Source organism: Lytechinus variegatus, chromosome 19 (assembly GCF_018143015.1).
Source record: "Lytechinus variegatus isolate NC3 chromosome 19, Lvar_3.0, whole genome shotgun sequence".
NCBI classification, from domain to species: Eukaryota; Metazoa; Echinodermata; class Echinoidea; order Temnopleuroida; family Toxopneustidae; genus Lytechinus; species Lytechinus variegatus.
In genome coordinates, this window is record NC_054758.1 from 7,107,768 (window position 1) to 7,135,502 (window position 27,735).

At 36.5% G+C, this 27,735-nt stretch overlaps 1 protein-coding gene across 1 annotated transcript in view; it reads left to right on the top strand.

Annotated features, from left to right (window-relative positions):
• Nucleotides 1-10,408, top strand: part of LOC121405804 — a 69,717-nt gene extending 59,309 nt beyond the window's left edge. Inside the window, exons 16-19 of the mRNA XM_041596762.1 lie at nt 2,396-2,530; nt 3,497-3,607; nt 7,596-7,686; nt 8,565-10,408. Of these exons, the coding sequence (XP_041452696.1) occupies nt 2,396-2,530; nt 3,497-3,607; nt 7,596-7,686; nt 8,565-10,364 (2,137 nt within the window). The 3' untranslated portion in view covers nt 10,365-10,408. The remainder of the gene's footprint in view (nt 1-2,395; nt 2,531-3,496; nt 3,608-7,595; nt 7,687-8,564) is intronic.
• Nucleotides 10,409-27,735: the final 17,327 nt, after the last annotated feature.

Sequence of the window (27,735 nt, forward strand, 5' to 3'; positions counted from 1 at the left end):
GAAACATTTGTATTAAGCGCTATATAAATGTTGCATATTATTATTATAATCACGTTGTATATTTTGGTCATGCAAAATAGTAAATTTACTCGTGACTGGTTGATTAATTACGTCATAATCACATCATTATCTGGTCATATAAAATTGTAATATATTCGTCTTTGATTTGTCAATATATGACGTCATATTTAGGTCATATTCTGGTCATGCAAAACTGTAAATTTTGCTTGTCATTGAATGGTCAATTAATAACGTCAAAATCTGGTCATGTAAAATTGTGGATAGACTCGTCGTTGATTTGTCAATAAATGACGTCATAATCACATCATATTCTGGTCATGCAAAATTTTAAATTTACTCGTCATTGACTGGTGAATTAATGACGTCATAATCACGTCATAATCTGGTCAAATAAAAATGCAAGATAAACTCGGCGTTAAAAATGGTCGCAATTACGTCATAAAGACGTCATATTTATTGTCTACGACCAGTATGCCGAGAATACGACGTAATTATCACGTGATTATGACCATGTCTGCTATCAGGGAAATCAACAATCGATCAAACTGAGAAAAATGGTGGAAGGCCTGGTCACACCGCCCGAGCGTTGTTGGAACGGTCGTGAAGCGGAGAGAAAAAAAATCATCACCGCTCGCTACCGTTCACCACCGTTTAACCAAGTTGGCCTCCGTTAAGGCAACGCCGAATACGCTCGGCCACCGCTGATGGTCCCTCCTACCGCTCCAAAAAATTTGAGCTGTTCAAAATATTGCGAGCGGTGAGGAGCGGGCAATTTTCCGCTCCAGCGAAGTTGACTACCGCTCTAACAACGCCCAGTCAAAGTTTGGCACCGCCAGACGAAAGTTCGTGAACACTTGGGTCCGCTAGGCCAACGCAGAAATCGTGAACGCTGGACAGCCGCTGCTTTGCCAGCGTTGCCCGGCCGGTGATTAAACGGTTCTCAAACTTCGGTGGAGCGGTTGTAAGCGTTTTCCGAGCGGACACAGGATTGCTGGAACGGTGCATTCATCTATTCATTGTTAAATAATAGCAATGAAGGGATGTACTTTTGTCTACAAGAGGAATTGTGGCGAGTACAATGAGTAGCTGCAGAAATAGTACACTCTCTTTGTCATCACGATCATAGTGTTAAACCCCGTCAAGCCGACGCCCCGCATGCGCAGAACTACGCTCTATCAACGCTTGAGTCACCGCTAAACCAACGCTCGCCACCGTTAAACCAACGCTAAAGCTACGCTGGCTTCAGCAGTGCACCGCTAAGGCGACGCCCATGTTTTCGATTTTCCCCCCAATTTTGTGAGCGGCAAGAGCGGTGACAAGCGTTGTCGAAATTCGACCCTCTCTCCCTACCGCTCCACGACCGCTCGAACAACGTTCGGGCGGTGTGACCAGGGGTCGATTGCACGAAAGGGTCTTTCCAAGGACCGTCTTTCGTGTCGCCCATCTTTTATGATACGCTATAAGCATGATAAGCGGGGTGTTTCTGAAATTTATGATAAAGAATAAGATTCGTTAGCTTGCTTTTAAATCAAATTTGATACAATTTCATGATATATCACATTATTTTATTAACAAATATTTTGTTTATTTGAACGAACGAATAAAATATGTTTGCAGATGATTTATTAAAAATGTGTTTCACATGGCGCATCATAAAAGATGGGCGACACGAAAGACGGTCCTTGCAAAGACCCTTTCGTGCAATCAGCCCCAGACCTTAAACCTGACTTCAGAATACGGGCCTATAGGAGACTAATTCATAAAATAAGAGTACATAGAGATGTGTAACATGGTGGGATGATTATGTAATAGTATGTTGAACAAAGAATCAGTTGTGGGAATGTAATGAATGAACACATCAAGGTAGCAACGGAAAGACTTGAGAAGCAAGTTGAAATCAAGATGGAAGTGGATGACAACAGAAGCATCAAGACTGGAAACAAAGCTGAACTAAATATAACTAAGCTATAATAAAAGGAAACCAAATGTCAAATTGAAAGTCTCAAAAAGTCAATAAGTACTCACCTCTTTGCATGTCATAAATTGCAAAATGTGTACATGGGACAATATTCTGGGCAAGTAAGGGTATAAAATTCATATAAATAGAAAGTGCATGACATCATTGGCTCTTATTGCCCTATCCCCATTCATATACATGTACAACATTTGCAATTGTTGCGTGAAAATAAGCAAAATTTTAAGATGTCATAACTTTCCCATGTTCTGATTTTGAGTTAATTTCAGTTTTACGCTGTTTTTTGATTCTCTGTTTTTAACATTCTTTCTGTGGACTTGACCTTTTAAAAGCAAATTCTCTCAAATTTTATTATCAGTAGAACACGCCTTGATTTTTTTTTTTCTCATTCACATACAGATCAATTGTCAACAAAGACGAGGCTTTGTTCATTAAAGAGCTAGTATGCAGCCTCCCTGAAGAGAAAAAGTTCACCATTGGGATAATCACCGACTCCGATGGTCAGAGGGGTCTCCTGAAAAAAATGCTGGAAGGGTGAGAATGAAGCCAATTTCTAGTTAGCTCTTGATCGACTTATACTGTATCTCAAATGACCTTGCCCATTTTTCATGAGGAAGAGCAGTAACACTTCCAATGAAGATGTCTTGTAAGCTTTCCGAGCAGATCGAGCGTTCAAATTCAGAGAAAGAAATGCCTTTCATAGACCTGGGCTCCGTAACACAAAGATTGGCGATCAATCGCTAAATGAACTGACCAATCAATATCAATGTTACACGCGCATATGATTTAAACTACTGACCAGGTCACCAGGAACCGATGAGTTCGGTTCTTTTATTATTTCAATTCATCGCAAACCTTTGTGTAACGGAGCCGTGGTGTTTGTTTCATAAAGCAATTTGTGAAGTTACCCATGGCTTTATGCCTGACTGGAACGTGTTCTTAGGTGAGAAGACAACTGCACAGGGATATATCATATTCTGCAAGAAAGGGTCACCATTCAAGTGTCATTTCCGGTGACTGTGATGGTATGTCAGTGATTAAGTTTAGAAATCGTTTGGATATTGGAACTTTGGAAATCGATTCTGGCTCATTGACTATTGTTTGGGCTACTGTCAAAGATTATGAACACTTTTCAGCTTGGATGTGATGAAATGAATAATACTAAATCACAAATGCTTATGTCTGTGAATTTGACATTTGTCTTCTCGATTTTTCTCAGAAATGAAATGTTACTGTTCATTTGCAGTTACACGTATAACTGTGCATGAGACTTTAAGGATTGGTCAAATATAATTTAGCACTAAACATAAAAATGTCGAGGGGAGGAGGTAAAAGACCAACACCCCCCCCCCCCCCATCTCCGGTTAGATAGGGTTAAGACCAGAGCTGGAATGAAACCCAAATGCAGAATAAGGACCAAAGGCTTTTAATTATTAAACATCATTATTGTCACTATTTATTATTTTATGCTCTTCAAAAAAAAATGATGTTGAATTATAGGCAGAAAAGTCATAAGCCACTAGTCGGAACCCCAATAGATTTCTTTGGCTTGGAGAAAGATGTCATCATCTTGTGTTGCACAAGAACCGGAAGGACACCTGCTGATCATGGGTTAGTGTGTACATACAAATCACTGATATGAAGATGATGGTGGTGATGATGATGATGATGGTATTGGTGATGATGGTGAAAGTTGGGGTGTTGGTGGGTGTGATGGTGGTGGTCATGATGATGATGATTGATGATGATGATGGTGGTGATGATGGTGGTGATAACGGTGGTGGTGGTGATAACGGTGATGGTTGTCGTGGTGGTGGTGATGATGATGGCGTTGGTGTTGGTGGTGATGAAATAAAAAGAATACCTAATGTTTCTCAGAAATAGTATCCCGTAATTAGTAACCATCTGGAATAAAACTTATTGGTAATGGTTTTTGACTGAATTGAGTAGGTATGGGCATTATGGGTGTCAACATTTACCAAAAAAAGGTTGTAGGAATACGGGTGGGGGAAAGTGCTTTTTTTCAAGGTCAAAGGTCAATTACATTTTTAAATATACTGTATCATTGTATCTCCCAGATAAAATATTACAGGTTGGTGATCATGGTGTCAAAATGCACAGATTCTTACAAGAAGATCAAATAAAATCAAATCAAGTACTTAAAATGCTCATTCACCCATGAAATTCAGGGTCAAAGCCTTTCAAAGGCCAATGACCTTTTTTTACATTATATACCATATACGGTATAATGTTATTTATTTATTTATTTATTTATTTATTTATTTATTGATATATTCATATTCCACAATCATCAAAGTACATTTCGTAATCATGTTTACAATGAAAAAAATGCATAACATATGCAGGATTGAAACGTAGCAATGAAATTAAAAAAAGTGGAGGGGCCTACTAAAAAGCAGAGCTTGTAAAATGTAGACCCCCTATCAAAACTTTATACAAGGGTAATATGATACAAATAGAGTAAAATAATCAGCAAAATTTTATAAAATTATATAGATATAAACACTGTAACACAAATGTATTTACACTATATACAAAATTAAATATTGACTTTAAAAAAAAAATAATAATAATAATAATAATAAAATAATAATAATAATAATAATAATAATGGTATAATAATTTTTTTTTTTTAAAAAAATAATAAATAATAATAATAATAATAATAATAATAATAATAATAATAATAATGGTATCAGTGATATGAAAAGGCGCAGGTTGGTGATCTTGGTGTTAAAATGCAGAGGTTCTTACAGGAAGATCAAATAAAATGAAATTAAGTACACAGAATGCACATTAAACAATAACATTCAAGGTCAAAGCCTTTCAAAAGTTAATGACCTTTTTTTACATTATATACCATATACGGTATAATGGTATCAGTGATATGAAAAGGCGTAGGTTGGTGATCTTGGTGTTAAAATGCAGAGGTTCTTACAGGAAGATCAAATAAAATGAAATTAAGTACACAGAATGCACATTAAACAATAACATTCAAGGTCAAAGCCTTTCAAAAGTTAATGACCTTTTTTACATTATATACCATATACGGTATAATGGTATCTCTGAGATGGAAAGGCGTAGGTTGGTGATCTTGGTGTCAAAATGCCCAGATTCTTACAAGACGATCAAATCAAATAAAATCAAATCAAGTACCTACATGTACAATGCTCATTCACCAACGAAATTCAAGGTCAAAGCCTTTCAAAGGTCAATGACCATTTTTTTACATTATATACCAAATACGGTATAATGGTATCAGTGATACGAAAAGGCGCAGGTTGGTGATCTTGGTGTTAAAATGCAGAGGTTCTTACAGGAAGATCAAATAAAATGAAATTAAGTACCCAGAATATAACATTCAAGGTCAAAGCCTTTCAAAAGTCAATGACCTTTTTTTACATTATATACCATATCGTCGGCCTTATGCCAAAAGGGCCTTAACCCGATTTTAGGGGTTCTGAATATTTTATAATAAATTTAACACATTTCATGTAAAACTTAATAACTTAACACGTTTATCGAAATTGGCTTCAAAAGCAAAAAAAACGACCACAAACTTTTGATTATTAGAGAGGCCAAAACCTTTATAAACGCCATTATCTCGGAATGGCCAAAAGCAGTTAAGGCCCTTTTGGCATAAGGTCGACCATATACGGTATAATTTTATATCTCAGATGAAAAGGCGGAGGTTGGTGATCTTGGTGTCAAAATGCCCAGATTGTTACAAGACGATCAAATAAAATAAAATCAAATCAAGTACCTACAAGTACAATGCTCATTCACTAATGAAATTTCGGGTCAAAGCCTTTCAAAGGTCAATGGCCATTTTTTTTACAGTATATACGAAATACGGTATAATGATATCAGTGATATGAAAGGCGGAAGTTGGTGATCTTGGTGTTAAAATGCAGAGGTTCTTACAGGAAGATCAAATAAAATGAAATTAAGTACCCAGAATGCACATTAAACAATAACATTCAGGGTAAAATCCTTTCAAATGTCAATGTCCTTTTTTACATTATGTATCATACTGTATAATAGTATTTCTGGGATGAAACGGCACAGGTTGGTGATCGTTGTGTCAAAATGCACAGATTCTTACAGGGAGGTCAAATAAGATAGTTTATCACCCAGAACGCATATTAACCCATAAAGTTCAAGATCAAAGGTCAATGACCTTTTACATAGGTTATATAATATAATGGTATCTCTGGGATAAAACGCTGCATGTTGGTGATTTTGGTGTCAAAAAGCAATTTTTGCAAGAAGACAATAAGGCACAAAATAATCAAAGAATAATCCTTCACCTTTGATATCCAAGTCAAAGGTAAAAAGTTAATGAATATTTATATATCCATGCATGATTCCCCCCCCCCCAAAAAAAAGAAATTAATCCATTATATTTTTTTATTCACATTTCATTTGTGAATAATAGAAAGAAAGATATTGAATTGAATTGAATTGAAAAAGATAGCTATTTGTAATGAAAACTTGGATGTTTAATAATTTTACTCTGAAATAAGGATAAATAATGGCCATGAAAAATATATTCAGGGGTTAGAGGTCAATCAACTATGTCAATAACATCAGGGAATTTAAGTAAATAGGTCGATAACTTGATTGTGGCATGTAGGTATAGTGATTCTGATAGGAAAAAGACTGACCTGCGTGAAAAATGAACACAAATTCCGAAATCCTTGACCAATGATGATGTCAAAATACAAGTTCGAGGTGAAATTGAGATCAAATAGCACTTTTTGATATAATATTGTAGTAATGCATTGCCAAAAGTGTGTTCCTTAAATTTATGATTATTTATATATACATATTATATTTTGTAGTATCTTCGACCTTGATTTGTTATGTTTACCATATTATTATGTTCATTATATTACTGTGAAACGGAAATGAATAAATCAAATCAAATATTTTTTTAAAAGAGAACTTTCCCCAACCTGTATCCTCCTAACTGTTTTTTGGTAAATGTTGACACCCATACCTACTCAAATCAGTTGAAAAACCATTTCCAATAATTTTATTCCAGATTGGCTATTTTGAGGTCTAATTTAGGGATACTAGTATCTCAAATTAGTACATTAAGTAGCTTGTTCATCAGACCCATCGAATGGGGAAGACATTAACGGAATCTGACTACGTCGGATGAATTCTGGTATGCCTTAATTCTTTTCCGGCCTAGTTAGAAAGTAATGAAATGTATTATTGGAATATCAGATGATAATCTAGTATAATTAATGTCATTGACCATTTACCAAATCTTTATGTTGGCTTTAAAACCAACATTTTTTCTAAATAGTATTTATTAAAATCATTCATTCGTCTAATGTAGGGTTAGATTTGCAATAGGGTTTTATTTTAGGTTTAGGATAGAGTATAGTGTTTAATCCAGGGTTGAAGTTGGTGATTCAAGTAGTGTATGGAATTCACAACTGCAATTGTCGCCTGAGCAAATGTCATGGAACCTTAAAACCAGCTTGCCATTTGCTATGTCCCTTTACGATGTATCACTTGATAATGGTTTCATCATTTAAAGTCATCATTATTATCCTTATTTCAGATTTTTGATGAACAAACAGGTACTGAATCTTGTGTTGACCCGAGCCATATTTTGTCTCATCATTGTCGGCAACATGACAAGAATAAAGGAGGTATAGTGGAAAACTTTTTCTTGTTAAATAAAACTCTTCAGAAAAAGAGGTATTGAAATTTCTTTATTTCCAATTCATCCGATTGCCAACTCATCTACTATCATTTGGTCTACCATCAGTTCACCCACCCACTATATGGTCTACTAACATTTAGTCTAATGCTATTTCGACTAATAACCAGTTCGTCCAATAGCCATTTAGTCCATATACCATTTGGTCAAATTGGACAAAGTGTTAAATTGTGCAAAATGAATGAAAATGAAATGGATATTAGACCAACTGGTTATGAGAAGAAATGGTCATAGACGAAATGGTGATTAGACGAAGTGATGATTGGACCAAATGATTGTTACATGAAAAGTTGATGGAAGGAATGGCATTAGACTAGCTGAAAGTAGACCATGTGGTGAGTGGACGAGTTGGCAGTAGACGAAATGGCAATTTACCGTTGAAATTTGTTTGGTCTCTATTGTCTTTGTCGAATGTCACTTCGTTTGTTGGTGTAATTAATAGCTCTTGTTCACTTAGCTTAATGCAATCTGGTCTACTATTGCTTGGTCTGATATCGCTTTTACTAAGTTCAATGTGGTTCATGATTATACATATCAAAATAGATTGATCTCACTATCTTTCAAGGTTTACAAAGTCTAGGCCATAGAAGCAGCTATGTGAAATGATAGTTGGGATCTATAACTATTATTAAATTCTCCATAAACTTCATTTTGTTCATTTCTTTTATGAATTATTCATGTAATTATATCTTGCTATAATTTAAGGATTAAATGTGACTGCATGCTGTGCCCCTACCTTTTTAGTATCCCATATAATCTCCATAATGCCATAAATCTTGACAGAGTTCTTCATTGATTTGTCTGCAGTTTGCCAACTGGAAATACCTGGTGGATGATGCTACTGGTAGAAAGCTTGTCTTCAGGACTTCCAAAGCATCCTACAGGGAAGATGCACAGAACTGCAGAGAAAGTAATTCCCAAGCCAGTACATCTAGGAAGCAATCAGAGTCACATACACCAAGGACTGAATTTCGAGGATCAGCAGCTGGACTTCAGCAGAGAAGAGATCAAGCAGGACCTTCCAATGGAATGAACCTCGTTTTTGAGAGCGGGCACAACCTACGTCATGAAGGGAATTCCGCCAATGGTAATAGCCAGGATCCAAAGGAAGAGGTGTTGACCCATGCAATTGACTTCCCGGGGCATCCTGACATGGACTCTGGAAGCAGGTCATCCGAGGCATTGTTCAATGAAGGTAGAAATCCCATGATTGAAGAACATGTGCAGGATATTCGGAAAGTAATTGTTGTGGATCAGACTAGGGCTGGGGGCTTCCGTGCCATGGAGAACAGACGATCAACACTTAGACAGGTTTCCGCTGATAATGACAAAAGCAACAGGGGGAAGAGGCGCGTGAGCTTTGATACAGCCACAGAAGATCATCAGAGACCAGCGAAGGTACCAAGGACGAAGGGCTCTGCCCAAGAGACATCCTCTCAGATGAACTCATCAACAAGTAGAGATTATCCAAAAACATCCAGAGGCTCTTCTCAACCTAGGGGCATCCCAAAGAAGCCGCAGGAAACCATATCAGCAACAACTCATGGGAACAGATTGGGTACAGACCAAGACAAACCCAGCAACCCCCATATTCCTCAAAGACAGAGAGGAAATGGCTCTAGTTACATTCCAAATCACGGGATTGATGACAGGAAGAATCTGCATGAGATTGGTGTTGGTCTGAGGAACAATGAGAGGATTTCAACAAAGAGAAAAGCTTTAAGTATGAGAGGTCGCACTTTCGGTAAGTCTACACCTCAGAGATCCAGACGAAAAGATAATAATTTAAGGAGTAAAATTATACCTCCTGGTGTGGATGCTGATGCAGAAATGGCCCAAAGTCATCAAGATTTACATAGTAGTTCAGCAGGACAATATTACAGCCATGGAAGCAATCGGCAACAAGAGGGTGTAGATCAGTATCCTCAACCCCTGTCCCATTCACATCAGTCGCTCTATGAAAGAGCAAAGAATAGGAGTGAAAGGAGACATTGGAGTGAGTCCACCAATGTGGGAACATTTCAAAGTCGGCTTGGTTCACAGGTAAATCAGAGGGGCCAGTCTTGGAGGCGGAATAATAATCAGCAGCGAGGCAGGTCGGAGGAACGATTGCAACGTCAAAGCCGTCAAGAACCACCGCCAGAAAGACATCTTAAGAGATTAGAATCGCTCAACCGACTGGCCACCAATCCTGCGCAACCAGAAAGACATCTTAAGAGATTAGAATCGCTCAACCGACTGGCCACCAATCCTGTGAAATTAGACCCAACGATGGAGCATCAAAAATTAGTCAACCAGGCATCTGGCGGTCGCTCTACCGAGCTAACGACACCTCAGCCAAATGTAAGAAGAAGGAAGAGCTGTAACCCTGTCAAATATAGCCAGATGGATTATCCTGCGCAACCAGAAAGACATCATCAGAGATTAGAATGGCTCAACCGATTGGCCACCAATCCTGTGAAATTAGACCCAACGATGGAGCATCAAAAATTAGTCAACCAGGCATCTGGCGGTCGCTCTACCGAGCTAACGACACCTCTGCCAAATGTAAGAAGAAGGAAGAGCTGTAACCCTGTCAAATATATCCAGATGGATTATCAAGATTGAACCCTCCACAGTTCATGACCTATCACAAAACCTTGTCATGATATATATATCTATACAGTGCGTATCAAAAAAAAGTTTACACTTAGAAAAAGTCCTGTAAAATTATACATTTGTTATATCCTGAGGATTTTTCCACATTTTCACATTGGTACAGATCCATTTAAGCAAATGACGATATAAATGTCGAAAAATATTTCCGCTTGAGTGAGCACCACTTACTTTTGAAAAGTTTGTGAAAAATGATTTGCGCAGAACTTTAAAATAGTTATGCGAATAAAAGGAGACCTTAATCACGAAGAACACATGGAATTTAGCTAGTAAAATTGATTTGAAGATATCTTTTACCTTTTCAACTTGTTTCCTTGCCCAAAACACTTCGAAGAGTGCATTGCGCCCCACCCCACTCCCCCACACACCAAGAGCCATCGTGACGATATTTGCTTTACACTGAACTGTGATTTACATGAAATGGCTCAGGCTTGATTTTCATTTTGTTAATCATTGTCAAGCTTGGGAAAAGTGTGGAGAAACAAGTATTAAATGAAAAATGAAATGTAAACCCACTTTAATGATAAAAACTTAGTGAAAAATGCTGGAGATGTCTGATATAAACTTTTGTTCAGATTCAGTTATGTCCTCAGATCCAGCTGGCACAAAAAGGGTAAAGGTTGTGCTTACTAAGTGTTAAAATTCCACTTTGGGTGGCGTAACTGTTACAAAATGTTTGAATATATCCGTTTTATTTCAATTGACTAAAAGTGCAAGGGAAATGTGTGAGAAATGTTTCGCAGGGTAAGTTTGATTTCACCCTTTCTCCTGGACACATCGTGAAAACAAGCATTTCTGCGCAAACAGATTTCTGCGAGCTTTACAAAAATGGACAGTGCTCACTCAAGTGTAACATTCTGCCAAAACTTTTACTTTCATTAGATAGATGAGACCCAAACCCAAGATTATATGTGAAAAAATTACCCACATGTTGTTTACTTTTTAATTCCCAGGGCTTTTTCAAAGTGTAAACTTTTTTTTGATACGCACTGTACCGCTGGCCTATATATATGTATATAAACCCCTCAAAAAAAGTTCTGCAACCCAAGTTTGAGTGCTAATAAATTTCTTCGTGAGCCATCATCATATGTAAAAGTTGTACCATTGGAAAGTATGATTATTCCTCTTTACAATCATGTGTCATTTGTAATGCTTGTGTTATTACACAGACATGATAAATATGCAGCAATTTCAAAAATGAAATGTTGCAAAATTCGTTGCCATTTCATGTTTGAGTTCTGCAACTCAAACTGCAAGTTTGAGTGCCAATAAATTTCTTAATGTGCCATCATCATGTGTAAAAGTGATATCTTTAGAAAGCATGATTATTCTCCTTTACAATCATGTGTCATTTGTAATGCTAGTGTTATCATGAAATACACAGACATGATAATACGCAGCAATGTTAGAAATGAAATGTTGCAAAATGCGTCGTTTCCAATAGCGAATTTTCAATTGTTTCGAGGATGGACCGAGTGCATTCACTGTCACCGGCCGGCCTGCATGGTGGAAATTCTATAGAAATGGAGACTCTTGTTAGAAATCAATGCACTTTGCAACATTTCACTTCTGACTTTTCTCAATGTTCATGGTGACTGCAAATGGCATGTCATTGTAAAGAGGAATAATTCAGCTTTCCAATGAAACCAGTTTTATCTTTTATACTTCATTAACCAAACAGATATCATCCCCCAAAACTGAGTTGCAAAACTTTTTTTGAGGGGTTTATATATATATATATGTGTGTGTGTGTGTGTTTTCATAGATAAAATATACTGTAAATAAAAATACACACTGTTACGCAATATTTTATTGAGGGTAAAAACACAAAGACCTCACGGCCAATAATAGCATCGTGTATTTGCTAGATGTAAAATATGCAATACTTGTACATTATTACTTTGTTTGTATTCTTGCGTACCTATGCATATATTTGGGGTAAAAATATCAGTTTTGGTGCCTTTTTGTCCTGTAATCTATTCATAAACTTTTCCTTACTGTACTATGCAATAAAGTGCTTTTACTTGTATTTTACTGTTTTATAGTGGAGGCTGGCATAACAATTAATCATGGGAAATGTTAATTTAATGTGGGTTAATATCACAAGTTCATTGGCACTAAGTGCATGTTTTGCATCATCGCAAGACAGTCGCTTTTTTCCAACTTGGGGAGGCCTTCATGTTACAGTGGGCTGAACGTGGCTACTGATGATGAAGATTATAATGATGTTGCTTGTATAGCGCACATTACTACCTTGCTGTCTCTACATGCTGAGGAATATGGACGAGAGAAAAAAAAGTGAAGTGAAGCTTGTCTGGAGACTGCTAAAAAGTGTCTTACTTGATATACTGTTTAAACAATTTTTTTAATGTGTTACATGTGGATTGTGTTCCAAATGTTTAGAGGTACATGTGGCATAACCTCTTCATGTGGCATTGTCTTGGTTGTAAGCTAGTGTGAGCTTCCCTAAGTCCAGCTCACACTATATATGCGACGCGAAATTTTGCACAAGATCCTGTTGAAAACAAAATGACCAAGTGTGCGCCAACCTACAACGAGCTGCAACTGCGACCCGCTTTGTTGCAGTAGGATCGCAAACCAAATCTCAGACATTTAATATGTCAGATCTTTCTTTCCAATCAGATTTTGTCCTAGATGATGACGTCATGGCCAATTTGCTGCGCTTCTGCAGCGCAGACAACATACGAGCATGTTTGTTTGTAAATAACTACACACAAACACAAAATGCCTTTCTCACCAATGCAAGGGTATGATTATTCTAGAAGTACTTTTTTGTTTCTTTTCTTCATTAAGATGCCAATGTTTAGAGTGTCAGAATTTACCCTATGCATTTCGAAGGGAAATTATTAATGTAATTGTATTTATACTTTAGATTTTTTTACTTCTCTATATTCATGTATAAGTGTGTAAGAAGGGCTGACATTTATCAAAATGTATTTTTGAATTTTGAGTATTATTATTTAATTGCAGTTATAAAGTTTGTTGAATCAATACTGTTTTATTTTATTTTTTTACTTTTCTACATGTTATGTGATATGTGCTATTTAAAAACCGAATATATGATTGTTATTAGTAAAAGTTCCTGTACATGTTTGGCTTTTTGAACTACCCGGTATTTTAAATTTGTATTGAAAATATTTCACTCTTGTTACACCTTTTCTCTTTTTTTTTGGGGGGGGGGGTCGAAACAGGGAAAATTGGATGATATTGATAATGATTTGAATTCAGATGATTGATGTATTGGTTAATTTCCTGATATTAATCATCAATTCTCACATTTTTAAAGAAGAAGTAATTAAAGGTTACGGAATGGTGTTTGCAAATGATATCTTGCCGAAGGATCTTTACACGACTCACTTCAGGCTTGGGGCGGTGGGGGGGGGGGGGGAGAGAGGCGGAAGGTGCATGGGTGTACCCCGTGAAATATAATATCTGATAATTCACCAATTGGCTTGTCAAAGTTTGGTGGAGATGAAATGTCCTTCATTTTGGACTGCATAATGATGACCATTGCTTAATTGTCAATTTTTTTACACACGAATTTGCACACTGTAAACTTAGTTGATGAATCCGTGCGGGAAAAGGCCGAGAACATGGAGAATGGGCCGGAGTATCTCGCTATCAATTGCCGATCAATTTTCTATAAAACCTGAAAGTCCTCATTCACCATGAATGGTTATAGATGCTGTACGTCAGTATGACAGCCTTTAAATGGCAATTGGAAGGTTTGAAGCAACATATTGTTTCAGTTTTCTTAATCGGCTCATGGGTTCGTACAGAAACCAGTACAATTACCACTGAAAGTGTTTTTTATCAGGGATTAAAATTTGACAAGGGCTTGGGGTGAATTCTCCCCAAAATGATCAAGAGAGCCCTGGAATATAAAAAAGGGCTCAGAAAATCCCCATACACTGCAGTGTAATGTATTCAATGTTGCATATTTACGTAGTTTGTGTAGAGTAGCCCCTGAAATTGATGTTTTCCCCCTAGTTCGGATGCTCAGTGTAATTGAAAAATATCTGCCAGATGAGTCCAGTAGAAAGTGTGGATTATTGCTTAGAAAGGGGACGAAATAAGCATGTCATTCCAGTCGTGTGTTGGGTCTTTTTCACAGCAATAATAATGCTTTGTCCCACGTGTGCTTATCTATGTAAGCTATCTTCAGATTTTTTTTCAGTTCAAGCAAATGTTACTTCAGCGCATTTTGTTGGAGCGTGCTGTGTTATTGCAGAAAGCCAACTCAATTTGCTAGAAAAGTACAGATCTCCACAAAGTAGAAACTGATTTAAGATCATGCTTATTAAAATTACCCTTTTAGTTGATAGCTTTTTGCATGTCAATTTCAGGTAGTCTCTTGAAAGTACTTGGTAGGCCTATTGCTACTATCTAAAACCTGAAATATTCTTTGTCACCTTTTTTTTTAAAATTAACTCTGCATTTTTACATTGTATATATATATATATTGTGTGTGTGTGTGTGTCATTCCCAGTATTTAGCAGGCTGACTGGTTCTAGCTTTTCCTTTCCTTCTGAAATTTTAGAATTCAAAGTGTATACACCCTGAACTGGTTTTCCTTTCTTAGAAGAGGGAAGAAATGCAAAACACTGTAGGCCTATAGTTTATCGTAAAGATGATATTGTGCTTCAGAATAGCTTATTTACAAATTTATTAAATAATTATTATTATGCTCATGATTGTGATTATGACTGATTTTGATGACTCTTATTCATTGTTATTATCAGCTTTAGAGGATTTTCTCGCAATAGATTCCACCCAATTTTCTTGTATTTTTTATAATGTACATTTCCATTCAATACAGTACATAATGCAGTCTTCCAGTTACTATGAAATGAACATTTATGAAGGGTTTTGGTGAAAAAGGACATTGCTGCCAATAAAAGATGTAAAATATGCAATAAATCGTACATTTTCAATTTTGGTGCCGTTTTGTCCTGGAATCTATTCACGAACTTTTCCGAACTGTGTTCCTCACTTTATTCCTTTAAAGCCACTATGAAGCGCACTATGAAGCGCAACCTAATATCATTGTATTCAAATCCGCCACATTGACTATACTTGTACTTTTTTTAATGATGAATTTTGACCCCTCCTCTAATGTACTTGCACTACACTTGCACTTGCACTAAACCCTCATGACCTCTTGTTAAAAAATTTGTAAGTTTTACATGTCGCTTTTTTTTACCTTGAGGCCGTCGTCAACATCAAGCAGGTCGCTCATGACGACGGTCTCCTGCGTTCTGAAATTCAGTGAAATAATATTTTTCATATACTTTTTTATATTCAGAAAGAGATTGTAAATGATACGTGTGTCTAAAATGTATATATATGTAAAATCTATGTAATAATTGATGATGTTGTATTATGTTGAACATGTGGAACGCAGAAATAAATTTCAAGCAACAAACAAAAACTGTACTACAGTGCCTTTTACTTGTATTTTACTGTTTTATAGTGGAGACTGGCAAAACAAATGAATCATGCACTGTAAAAAATGAAGTGCTAATTTAGCCATTACAGTGCATGTATAGTGACTGCACTACGAGTGCAGATTTTCTAGTTTAAATTTGATATAGAAAATCAGCACTCGTAGTGCATGAAATCACTATACAAGCACTGTAATTATTAAGAGCTTAATTAGCACTTTATTTTTTACAGTGTGTGAAATAATAAATTTATATGAGTTAATACATGCATCACAGAGTTCATTGGAACATAGTGGTTTGCATCAGCGCAAGACAGTCGCCTTTCCACCAACTTGGGGAGGCCTTCACCTTACAGTTTGCTGAACATGGCTACTGATGATGATGATCATGATGATTATGGTGATGATGATGGTGGTGATGATGATGATGATGATGATGATAGTGATGTTGCTTGTATAACACACATTACTGCCTTGCTGTCTCTATGTGCTGAGGAATTAATATAGACGGAAAAAAGTGAAGTGAAGCTTGTTTGGAGACTGCTAAAAAGTGCCTTAATTGATAAACTGGAAAAGAATGAAGTGCTAATTAAGCACTTACAGTGCTTGTATATAGTGACTGCACTGTAATTGCTAAGTTAACACTTCATTCTTTACACATACTGTTTAAAGAAATACGTTTTTATATTACACGTGGATTGTGTTCCAAATGTTTAGAGATACTAGCATAACCTCTTCATGTGAAGCAACCGCGTAGCCAGGATTTTATTTTGGAGGGGGCGGTAAATGCACGCGAAGCGTGCCAATCAGGCCCCCGAAGCTACCGCCATTTTGTTTAATCCATTAGAAGCTAAAATAAGCCTCCATTAATATTAATTTCGTACGATGCTCCCTCGTCAACTGTGGTTTTGTACGTGTATTAGACAATACGCACATCAGCGCAATGACAAAGGTCAACTTGGAAAATTCATTAATGTATTCATTTTGTTACGCGCTCGTGACGCGAAGGATTCAGCGAATCAAGCAAGCGCAAATCTGAGACGATACGTTGCGCTTTATAAAGTATCGATATCACAAGCGATATCACTTAAAAACAAAACAATGTTTGTATTGCGTCTTATAGGCCTATGCTAATTCTAAAAGGGAAGATGAAAAGAGTAGATCAAGTCGCGATTAGGTAAAAAGGTGGGGGTGGGGGCAAATCATGGTGAGTATGGTTGAGTATGAATACTGAAAAAAATAACTTTTACCACTAAAAGAGCCATTTCTTGTTACAATTTTCGAGAAGTGAAAAAAAAAAATCTTCATGGATCCCCGTGCCTGCTTTCTTCTGGCGTCCGTTTCATAATGAATTACACTGAGCTATTTAAACATCGCTATTATTGTGATAACCGTGGGAACCTTGATTATGATTGGTATTCGTAGTTACCATACTTGTAACTCATGATGAAACGGGCCCCAGTTTATCATGTTCAATATGTTTCCTGTCTCCTTTATTCTCCAGCATTTCTTACTCTGTTTTTTTTTTTCATTTAATCATTTTAACATGTTGTTTTGTGCCGCCTTTCTCCTACATATGAAGAGCTCACTTTTAAAAGGGGTTAGGTCCATTTTTAATCAAATTTGATTTTTATGTCTTAATTGATTTTTAGTAGCTCTATAAGATGATACCATATAGAAAAGTTGAAATTCCCATAAAAAAGGTGAACTAAAAAAAAAAATTCACTTTTTTTCAAAAGGGGTTAGGTCCATACATAATTTTTCTGGAAAATAATATCTTAAAAAATATGAAGATAAGTAGATTTCTTTTATACCCAATTTTAAATTTCTAATGGTAGGGTATCATGAAAATTCATTTTCGCATAAGAATATTGCAATATGGGAGAATAAAAAAATGATTTTCTTGGAGTGGCCCTAGCCCCTTTTGCAACTTAACTTTTCACATTTCCTTCTTATTTTCCCACTTGATATCTGTCTCCTGGTTTCCCAAAATCTCGTCTTATTTCTCTCGGCTTCCACCCCTTTTGTGCCTACTTCCAACATCAGCTCTCTCACCACTCCCTCTAAATTATCTCTTCATAATTATGTGCCCCTCCATTTTTTTCTCATCTCTTTTCGACCCACTTCTCATCACTCTTTCCCTCTCTCGATCTCATTTTGAATTTTGCCAATTCCAAATCCCTTTCATTTTAGCTCTGTACAAATACTATATGAACACAAATGAAAGACATGAAGGAATTCTCTGGTTAGTGGTGAATTTTATTAATTATCCAGAAAAAAAAATCACATTATCAGAGGATTAAGCTTTACCTTTTCTTAAGCGTATGTTAATACTTTGAACCAAAAGAAATTTGTTTTTGTATGTTGGGGAGGGGGCACAATTCCCCCTACTTTTTGAAGCACTGAAAAGTGACTTTTTATGCAAGAAAATGTCCCCTCACGAACGTGTACTGTGTCCTTTCACCTGATGAGAACCTGTTTTAGGTAATACCAGATAGTGCTCTTCCTTATATGCAATTTTTTACCCAAAAATGCCCCCCCCCCCCAACGTGTTCTGTGCCCTTCCATCTGAGGGCCCGTTTCACGTGTTACAAAGTGCCCCCTCGCCTTCTTGAAAGTGCCCTTTCTTGAATCACTGCCCCCTTTTACCAAAGAAAAGTGCTCCTAAAGAACTTGTTCTGTGCCCCTTTCACCTGAGAAGGATCTGTTTTATGGTCACCATGACAAGTGCCCTTTGAAACAAGAAAACAATATTTTCATTTCTATAATATACTTCTGAAGGAAATCCTTTGTGCATTAAGTTTAATAATTCATGTGAGTGGAGTATATAAGCAGTTTCGTACAGATGGAGGGGAGAGGGGCTTGAAGGACTCTTGCCCATAGGCGGCGGAAGCGGGGGGATAGGGGGACCTGTCCCCCCTAAATTTGAGGTGGGGGACAGTCCCCCCTAAATTTTTTGTTGAGAATCTTTTTTTTTGCTCATCAATTTTTTTTCCTGCGTCCCCCTAAATTCAGGTAGACCCCCCCCTTAATATTGTTGTGGCCCCCCCTAAAATTGTGGTTGACAACCTTTTTTTTGCTGGAAATTTTTGTGGTCTCTTAAGATTTAGTTGGATAAATTCAGGTGGACCCCCTAAATTTTTTGCCTTCCGCCGCCAATGCTCTGCCCCCCCCCCAGAAAAAAAAATCATGACTAAGAAAAAAAAAGAAAAAGGAAAGCAAAGGGTGAAATATATCATTTTGAATATTTTGTCAAAATCTATAACAAAATTGGATATTTGTTTTTAAAATGTCAAAATTTTGCTCGCTCGCAACTTTTAAAAAAATTTCACATAAAACAGCACTTTCCCTGTGCCCCCCCCCACTTTCAACTTCAATCCGCCGCTCCTATTTGTATGTTTATAGCTTCTCTTTTTGCAACCAGTTTTAATAAAAATCAATAAGAAATTTCATACGTCATGAATTTGGGTTGTGATAATATTTTTTTTTTTAAATTGGACTTGGAAAAAAAAACCTTTTCCATCTTCATCACGTGGTTCCCAAGTCTTCAATGTTGACTTGTTGGATTTCTTGAATGAAAACATCTGTTACACCAGTCCTGCAGATTGAAAAAAAGAGAAAGAAAATCAATTAAATTGTCATGATTTATAACACATAAATGTTTTAAGAAAAAAAGTGAGACTATGCATATATATGTTTCTTCAACACATAACATAGGAAATCTTACTTCTACTAATTATAAACTTGTACTTCTATAAAGCATATCACTTAAACATGTTCTCCGCAGTTTACATACCACTCTCCATTCTAACTACATGTATACTTTGAAAAAATGTCAGAGATTTCTTGTAAATATCAATATATAAATTAACATATGTAAATTATATGAATTGTAAGAAAGAAAGTTGATATGTTTCGTTGCACAGAATTTTTTTGATCTGTAATTAAAAACGACACTAACTATAATCTAAAAACAAAATTGAAATTGGGTTTTTTCAAAGGCAGGTCTATTTGTTGCCAAAAAAAATGTGTACAACCTCCAATATCAAAAATAATCACTAACTAACTCACTCACTCTTATAACTGCTGTAGTTTGTATTTCTCTTTGTGGTCCAGTCACTGTTCTATTAGGCCTACTTCACCAATTATTTATCATCATCAATCACCTCCATGGAAATTGTCAAACTGCATCATCCTATTAGACAAAATGTAAAACAAAAAAAAATCATAAATCTACAAATATGAAATATGAATATCACACTAATCAAAAAATTAATTTAATAAAATGTAACTCATGAAAAATAAATATTGCTCTGTTCATAAACAAATAGGAAATAAAAGGCAATTTAATTACTAGTAGATCAAGGACATGACCTTGTTTTATAAATTTGCCCAAGGTACATAACTTTGGACATTGGTTCTACTTTAGACTCGAGAGCCTGTATATTTAAGAAGTGTATATTCAGTACAGATCCTAACAGTACCTCTTTGTGACTCAGATTATTTTTATTTAATGTAAACATGGTTAACATTCAATGCATGTAATGTATCTGTAATTTTGAATGGGTTAGTTTAACTTTTATACCTGGATGAGAATCTGCGAAATGATGCATGCACTTATGATCATCATCTTGAATCATATAGGTAGACCTCTATACTGTTTTTCTTGTTCTTCAAACTCAACCTGTTTTTCTTGTTCTTCAAACTCAACCTGTTTGTGAAAGAAGAGAGTACAGTAATAAGGAGTGATATTTTTCATGGCCGTATGTATAGGGGAGGGATTTGGGTAAGAGCTGAAATGTGAAAACCTTCATCAAAAAAAGAATAGCATGACATCCTTCAATTTTATTTTAGAAAATGCACAAAACGGACATAGGTAATATTGGTTACTTCTGGCACTCACTTTCTGAATTTTAGGTTTCTCTAAATTTTTTCACATGTCAGCCCCCCCCCCCCAATAAAAAAAGAAACATCTGCATCTTTTTATTTCCGAATCTTATTTCATTTGACTTTAACATTTCATCTCATGCACTAGGTCTAGATCTATTTGTAAGAAAGTATAGATCTAGTCCAAGACTCAGAGCTGTGCAACAGCATTCGCATATCTAAATTACTCGTAGGTCTAGATCTAGATAGTAACGATGGACTCTCGATCTATCTAGACCTACAAAGTAACGCTTTGGTTCTAAACCGAGATCTAGGCCTATATGGATTTGATGTCTGACTCTGACTTTTATTCCAGGCTAAAAGTTTAAACTTCATTGCCATTATTGACCAAGATTAGATCTAGTCCTTGGTCCACTGACACTGACAGGCATAGGCCTACTCGTACACGTAAATGGAGTCATTTAGGCCCAGACCTAGATCTAGGCCTAAATTACAGACCTAGTAGCCTAGATCATAAGCCCTGGGGGTAAGTTATGCGGGTTGGGAAAGTATAATTTAGATGACTAGATTTGAATTAGGATGGCCTAGAATTAGAAAGCATCGATGAATAAAAGTACCGTAACGGCATGAGTCTAAAATAATAAGCAACACAAGATCCTCTCTTAACCAAGTTAGAAATTAGATCTAACGTTAGGCCTATCTAGATCTAGGTCCTAGATCTATTGTCTATTGATAATAAGACAAACATGCAGAGCTGCAGCATATTATTTCTTAGACAGGAATAACCGTCGTTTCTGGGGATTTATTCAACAATTTTTGACATTTTACTACGTTCAGCGGAACAACCAAAATAGAGAGACTGAAGCTTTTGGTCTAGTTATTTCTAAGACAGAGTCTAACTATATTTATAAATAACAATAAGTTAAAATGGGTGGGGGCTTAATGCAGAAGCCTGAAGTTATGCAAAATAAATTTGATATCTGAAACTGAAAGTGAGGATTGACACAATGACAGGCAATATATCTTCATCCACACTCCACTTCACAGTTTATTCCTGACTGGGTCTCGATCTACTGAAGATAGATGCAGATCTCCCTCCATCTCCCTCTAGATCTAACGTTACAGTGTACAAAAAGAAGCTTCATTCTTCTTGTTTTAATCAATCGTGGGTTGGTCCTTGTTAATTGGAGGTGAACCAAACCGGCCCGAATTTCTCTCGATGCCCAATCGGCTAGGAGCTAGGAGCCCGTACAAAATACATGTGGTTAACACAGCGGCATAACCGCAACACTGCAAGCAACCTACAGGCTGCACTGGGCGACGATGACAATCTAACTTCAATTTCAAAGACCAAATTCTGCTTTCCTTTAACAGAAGAATGATAGCAAACTCTCTAATTTGGTAGAGAAATAACCTATGATCACAAAATACAGTGTGAAATTCGTAAATAGTCCACTGAATTCATGTGGTTATATCAGTTTATACGTACTCACCGGAGTGTTCGTAGGTCCTTTTTTGTGTGGAAAGAAAAGTTTCAGAATGAATAAATTAGATGACGTAATGAGGTCAAATGAATAATTAATTCTGTAACACGATACCACTAGTATCGATGACAAAGAATCGGGGAAATCGCGTATTAATGACGCTCTTAGCCAATGAAAAGGGCGGATTATGAATATATTTACGCTCATGAATGTCAATGGGGGCTTATTTTTGTCTTCAAATGATCGCGGTAGGCGGAGCCTAATCTGATATGTTTTGTGTTGAACGCGCGCGCAGCTTTCGGTCTAGTAATATTAGTCTGGTCAGTTAGCGGAATTATGTGGACACGGTGGACAAAAGCGTGATTTTTTCTCCAGACCTTTGTTTATGTATAAGAATTAAGAATGGGGTATGCTCCAAAAAATCTGGCTGCAGGAACAGTGAAAAAATGGGTGAAAATGTCAGAATTTATGAGTTCAGATTTGTCTGGTATATAGACTAGCGCTAGTGCAAAACTCAATAGCAGTGCATTATTTTGCATTGGATTAGTTCTTGAATTCAGACCCTTTTTGAACAGATCTTCTGTTTGTCCTCGCATCTCAATGCACCAAATATCTGAATGAAGATGCTAACCAAGCCGAAGGGTGACGGTGGAGGGGGTTGAATGTTGGTGTGTGTGTACATATTTTGGTCTTGGGGTAAAGGTGTGCAAGACACATTTTTTGCATGTGTTGGAAATTGTGTTGCCATGGTAACAGTGTATTATTGCAAAAATAAGGTAAAAATCTTGCAGTTAGAACCACTTCCTCTGTTTTTAACCGATTCTCATGAAATTTGGCACACACATTGGTCTTGAGGTGAAGATGTCTAAGACACACTTTTGTGTGTCTTTCAGAAATCTTGTTGCCATGGTAACAACATATTATATGGTGAAAATTGGGAAAAAATCTTACAATTCAAACTGCTTCATCAGTTTTCAATCAATTCTAATGAAATTTGGCACACACATTGGTATTGAAGTAAAGATGTACTAGGCACTTTTTGTGTGTGTTTCAGAAACTGTGTTGTCATGGTAACAAAATATCATATGGCAAAATTTAGGTAAAAAACTTGCAATTTGAACTACTTCATCAGTTTTGAACCAATTCTCGTGAAATTTGGCTCACACATTGGCCTTGTGGTAAAGATGTGCAAGAACCTTTTTTTTGCATTTGTCAGAGAGTGCATTACCAGGGGCCCGTTGCATACAACTTTTTACCTGAGAAAACTCTGGTTGCTTTTGCCCTGTGTTAAAGTCAATGGCAGAAATCAGACTAACCTTAGTTTTCAGTTTTTACCAGAGTTTTCTCAGGTAAAAAGTTTTATGCAACGGGCCCCAGGGTAGCCACATATGATAGCCAGAAATGAAGGAAAACTTATTGTGGATCAAACTTCCTCCCCTGTTTTTAGTCAGTGCTCATAAAAATTGGAAGAAATATTCATCTTAGGGTAAAGATTCATATTGAATTCTAAATGTCTTCTCTGCATTAAAATGTGGGGGTATTAATCACCTTCATTAATATTTCTGGGTTGGGGGGGAAGGGGCAGGATTAGTCCTTTAAATCTGACATCAAAGAAGGTTAAAGGCAGTGGCCATTAGAAACATAAAAATGATAAAACACTCTTAAAAAACGCATCCCCTTAAGGGCAGGCGCGTAGCCAGGGGGGGGCGGTGGGGGCGGTCGCCCCCCCCCCCCAAAACGTCCCCCCCCAAAAAAAAAGAAGGGAAAAAAGAGAGGAGAAAAGAAAAAGGGAATGGAGGAAAGGGGAGAAAGGTAGCTTTGTGTTTTTTTTCTTTTTATTTCTTTTTTTTTCTTAAAAGAGAAACTCCATCACTCTTGCTCTAAATTTATATATGAATTTTTCTTCCGTGCTGCGCGCGGTTAAATGACAATATTGCAATTCTCCATTGTTTCCCCCACCCTAAATTTCTCTAACCCTGTTTTTCCACCTCAGGTATATATGTGTTTCCTACCGGTTAAAGTTAAAATGTATCCATTAGGGCATGGAATTAGAGTAAGGCTACGCCAAAGTATAGGCCTATGAAGTTATCTTTTTTTATATACTGATCGCGCAACTTCTGGTCGGGTCGGCTCCGGGCGGGTAAAATTTTATATCAATTTCCACCTCCACACTCTAAAAAATGAAGTGCTAATTTAGCTCTTAAAGAGCGTGTATAGTGACTGCACTTCGGAGTGCTGATTTGTCTAATTCAAATTTGAACTAGACAAATCAGCACTCCGAAGTGCAGTCACTATAAACGCTCTTTAAGAGCTAAATTAGCACTTCATTTTTTAGAGTGCATAAAGTCAACTTCTGCTTTTCAGCTCATTACCAAACAACCATAATTCTGGGGCAAACCGGTTCCTAAAATTCGCGTCGTATTAAATAAAGAAGTACAATATAATTTTTTTATCAAATTATATTAAACTTCATGTCATTTCCCTTCACATTCATCTCCTGCCCTGTTTTGCGCCCTCAGTTTGAAATGTTGAATGACACTTAAGTTTCTTTATTATTCAAAATGAAGCACTTCAGGATAAGTCAAAGAAATTAGGAATCCTCTTTTTTAAATTTAATTTCAATAAATCACAGAAGTTTAAACTTTCTGCGCACTATTTCCTCATAAAGAAGTTCAATAATCTTAGAAAATCATTTTAATTAGAGCCGATGGTGGTATTAGACGTATCTGCATTATTTTGATGAACTACACGTCCGCCCTTTGAAATTTCACAGTTTCATTGCTCTGCGCGGGGCTGAATATCTTTTTCCGGCATATATACACTTCTTCTCCTCTGTTTTGCGAGTCAAAGATATGCACTGTCGCTAAATTGTTTGTAATCAAATCTGATCTTTCCAAGGGATCAGTATTCAATATATCTTTGAGAAGACCCTTTAGTCGGGACCCTTTTCATGGCAAAAAAAACTGATAAAACGCTTTAGCTTCCGCGCTTCGCGCGAGGGTATTATTATTTTAATTTCCTCCAACGTATTCCTTTTTTGTGCGTTCACAATCACTTTTTGAAAACAAATTACGGTTCATGAAAACAAATGTTCAAAATCACAATGAGTCAACTGAATTGGAGCTGAAATAGGCACTAGAGACAAGAGAGACGGCTCCTTTTCATTATAATTTATGAAACACCAATAGCTTCGCGCTTCGCGCGGGAGGAGGAAACTCCCCCTCCCTGCACCACCCCCTAGGGAGCGCGCTTCGCGCGCTCTTTAAGTGTTGGCACGCTTCGCGTGCATTTACCGCCCCCTCCAAAATGAAATCCTGGCTACGCGGTTGCTTAAGGGCATATAGGCTGGAGGTACACTGGGTGAATATGAAACCTTCCGCTGAAGCAGAGGAGTTCCAACACTGGCAAGCAAAACAAAATGTGTACCCCTTCTACTTTCAACAGCTGATTTTCCAAACCTTAGTTCCACCTCCCCAAGATGTGCACCCCTCCCCATACCACTTTTAGTTCTACTTCCCCATGCTCAAACCAGTCTACACCTTTGTCCCTCAGGGGTCAATGCATTTTTGAAGCTAGACATTACTCTTTTTTTTGGGGGGGGATGGGGTCTTTAGAAAATGACCTCATTAAAATTACAGTTAAAGGATTATGACTAGGAACTTAACCCCCCCCCCCGAAAAAATAGGGGGCTGATAATACTTTTTAGCAGAAAATGCCCCCCCCCCTTCAAAGGTAAGAAGAGTCCTTTGCACTTCAGACCATTCATTTGAAGCTTAATGCATTCTGATTTGATAAAAAAAAATTTACAGTACCTAATTAACCATTGTTTATTTATATTCTCCTACTCAGTCTTTTATTCATATTCATATTCCGTTCCTACTCTTTCTTTTTAATTTTCACATCACTCTTGATTTTGAGCTTCACCATGCCATCTCCTTCTGTTTCCTGTCTGCTGTCTCTCTCTAAGTAATTGTTTTGTAAAACTTAATTGTATCACCTAGATGTTATGTTGAATATTAATGCTGAGTGCAGAAATAAAATCAAATAAAAAATAAAAGTATATTTTTCTGACATATTTTAAAGTGTACCTTTAATTTTGCAACTAATTATTATAGAAATATAAATACATACAAAAATCTGCACTTGTTTTAGAAATTCACTTGCAAATCCATGACTCAGTAACATACCATATCAAAAATATACCTATGTGCACAATAGATTTTAGCCTTATATTTTCTTTCATTTAATTTTTTCAGTATATTTCTGTGACAGCCCCTGCTTCATGCTTCAAATAAAACATTGATTAATTGGACACCGGAAACTTTTTTTTTTTCAAAGCAGAATGTTTGAGGCTTTAAATCAATATGCTGAAGTGTAAAGGATTTCCCTTTTTTTTTTTGGGGGGGGGGGGGTTAAGTCCTTAGTCGTTATAATTTCATTTTAATCTTTATGTGGCAATTTTCTAAAGCCCCCCCAAATAAAAAATGTAAGGGGTGTTTTTTTAAGACTGTTTAAGTTCCTCATGGTCATGGCCTTTAACCTTCTATATTTTTATGTTGTCAGTTTAAGGACCTTCTCCGCCCCCCCCAAAAAAGCCTATAAATATTATTGAAGGTGATTAATACCCTGCGCTATTATATGACGTTATAAAGGGGAATCAAACCCAAATAAACACTTGTTTTTAGAGGAAAATGAAAAATCAGACAAGTTTATAGGTCAAAGTTTGAACAATATCGGACAAACCATAACAAAGTTGTGAACATATTAAAGTTATAAACATTGGTAATCACTATACCCATGAAGACTTCAAATTGACCGCATATGTGATGTCACAGTAATTTAAGAAGGCAAGGACCACTCTTCCATGTACTGGAATAATTAATTAGCTAAAATTTCTTTTTTCAAAAGTTTTACTTCAAATTATATCTTTCTTTCATGAGGACATAAAACATACTACCGGTTTATATTACGGCGCCAATGGAATAGGGATTTAGGAGAAAAACAAAAATCCTGATAACTACTAGTCTTATGGGAAAGTTTACATAATAGAATAATTTACATAGATATACATGTACATGTAAGTAATGATAATTATATAAAATAAAATGCAGTGGCCAGCTATCATAAGCAAGTTGTCCTTGCGGCCCCACCCCTTGTCATAATTTACTTACCCGGTTGCCAATTTGAATTCTACATACTAGTAGCCTTAGGGATCTTAATTTTAAAGCAACCATAACTATATTCCGCTTGTCCGATTTCTGTAAAACTTTCACCATTCTTATTTTTTCTCCTTTTCCATGCACACAACATTATGACCAAGGCTTGATTCCCTTTTAATACTGAATATGAATCTTTACCCAAAATGAATATTTGTGTCAACTTTTATGAGCACAGGCTGAAAACTGAGAAGTAGACTGATCCACAATGAGTTTTCCCCATATTTTTGGCTAAATGTGGTTACCAAGGCAATGCACTCTCTGACAAAAGG